General features: G+C 51.0%; 1 protein-coding gene across 1 annotated transcript in view; it reads left to right on the forward strand.

The window, feature by feature from the left end:
- Positions 1 to 1,177: 1,177 nt before the first annotated feature.
- Positions 1,178 to 1,862, forward strand: part of LOC102485041 (60S ribosomal protein L31) — a 7,651-nt gene continuing 6,966 nt past the window's right edge. The window contains exon 1 of the mRNA XM_027773821.1: positions 1,178 to 1,554. Within this exon, the coding sequence (XP_027629622.1) occupies positions 1,178 to 1,554 (377 nt within the window). The remainder of the gene's footprint in view (positions 1,555 to 1,862) is intronic.

Genomic DNA, 1,862 nt, shown 5'->3' on the forward strand with positions numbered 1-1,862 from the left:
AAGTGGAGAATGAAGAAGAAGGGATTATGGCATGGCCATTCCCCCTGGTGGGGGATTATTTTTCTCTCCCCCAATTCTGTCTCTCTCTGGCAAGGGTACGTGTCGAATAACAGAAACTAATAAATAAATAAATACAATTTAAAATTTAAAAATAATAGTAGGTAATGAGGCCATGAGGGCTCCAAGGCAAGCCTGGCCCTTCTCACCTCCCTTTGCCTCTGCTCTTGCCAGGTGCTGGCACCCTGACCTTGGACTTCCCAGCCTCAGGGACGATGGGAAACAAATGTTTCTTCCTTCCAAGTACAATATCCGCATTTCACCAGTCTTCTCTGCTGCACAGGGACAGTTGATTGTCCCCAATCGCCCCCGGCAATACTAGGGCAGCCAGGAGCGTCCTCATCCATACCCGGTAGGCCTGAGATGGTTTCCACGGTCTCGCCGCCAGGTGAGGGCCTGTGGGTCCTCCCTGTGTGAGTCATCATCTCCGCGTTGCCAGCGCTCTCCCTCGTGGCCGCAGCCGCAGCCTCACCAGCAGCGTGTTAAGGAGCCTGTGTCCCCACACACCGGCCGACATGACATTTTCAGCTTTCTGATTGCTGCCAAGCTAATAGGTATAAGTTGGTATTTCATTGTTTTAAGTTGAACTTTTGTGATTACTAACCGTTTTAATCATTAATAGTTACCTTCAGGAGCCAGAGGGTGGCGCAGTGGTGCCACATCTAGACCCACATGGGCAAGGTCTTGGGTGTGTGTCCCAGGGCCTCCTGGAGCAGGCTGGGTGTGCACATGCGTCTGGTGACCTGGGCCTGCTGAGAGGGGAGGAGCACAGCATGAAGACCTTGTGGAGGGTCTCTCCCCATCCCCCTTCCCCCGCCGCCTCCCTTTCCTCAGGGAAAAATAAGTAAATACATTTTTAAAGAAAATTTTTCCTGTAGACAGTCCTTGGTGTTCTTTCTTTCCAGCATAGGCCGGGCAGAATGGCTCCCGTAAAGAAGGGTGGCGAGGAGAAGGGCCGTTCTGCCGTCAAAGAGGTGGTGACCCAGGAGTACACCATCGACGTTCACAAGCGCATCCCTGGCCTGGGCTTCAGGGGAAAAATAAGTAAATACATTTTTAAAGAAAATTTTTCCTGTAGACAGTCCTTGGTGTTCTTTCTTTCCAGCATAGGCCGGGCAGAATGGCTCCCGTAAAGAAGGGTGGCGAGGAGAAGGGCCGTTCTGCCGTCAAAGAGGTGGTGACCCAGGAGTACACCATCGACGTTCACAAGCGCATCCCTGGCCTGGGCTTCAGGAAACGTGTCCCTCAGGCACTCAGAGAAATCCGGAAATTCGCCACGAAGGAGATGGGGACTCCAGGTGTGCGCACTGATACCAGGCTCAACACAGCTGTCTGGGCCAGGGGAGTGAAGAACGTCCCACATCGTCTCCATGTGCGGGTGTCCAGAAAAGGAAACGAGGATGAAGATTCACCCAACAAGCTGCGCTCTGGTGACCTGTGTACCTGTTACCTCCTTCAAAAATCTGCCGTCAATGTGGATGAGAACGAACTGCTGATTTTCAAATGAAGGTATAAAAGCAAAAAAAAAAAAATTTTTTTTTTCCTGTAGAGCACATGAGCTCCCCGGAGAGAGACAGGAATTGAGAGAGACAGAGAGAGGGAAAATGAGAAATCACTCCCTAGGGGTGGCCATGTTACAATTCCTTCTCCATTCTCCTCTCGGGATTTTGGACATACACACATACTCACCCAGTGTGATTTTCAAGCTGCCAGGTTCAGGGCTTGAACTAAACTCAACCATGTGGGAGTCCAGTGCTTAACCACCATGCCATCTGCTAGGTCCTCCCTTGAGATGTCTTTGGTTA

Source organism: Tupaia chinensis, unplaced genomic scaffold (genome assembly GCF_000334495.1).
Source record: "Tupaia chinensis unplaced genomic scaffold, TupChi_1.0 Scaffold000377_2, whole genome shotgun sequence".
Taxonomy (NCBI): Eukaryota; Metazoa; Chordata; class Mammalia; order Scandentia; family Tupaiidae; genus Tupaia; species Tupaia belangeri.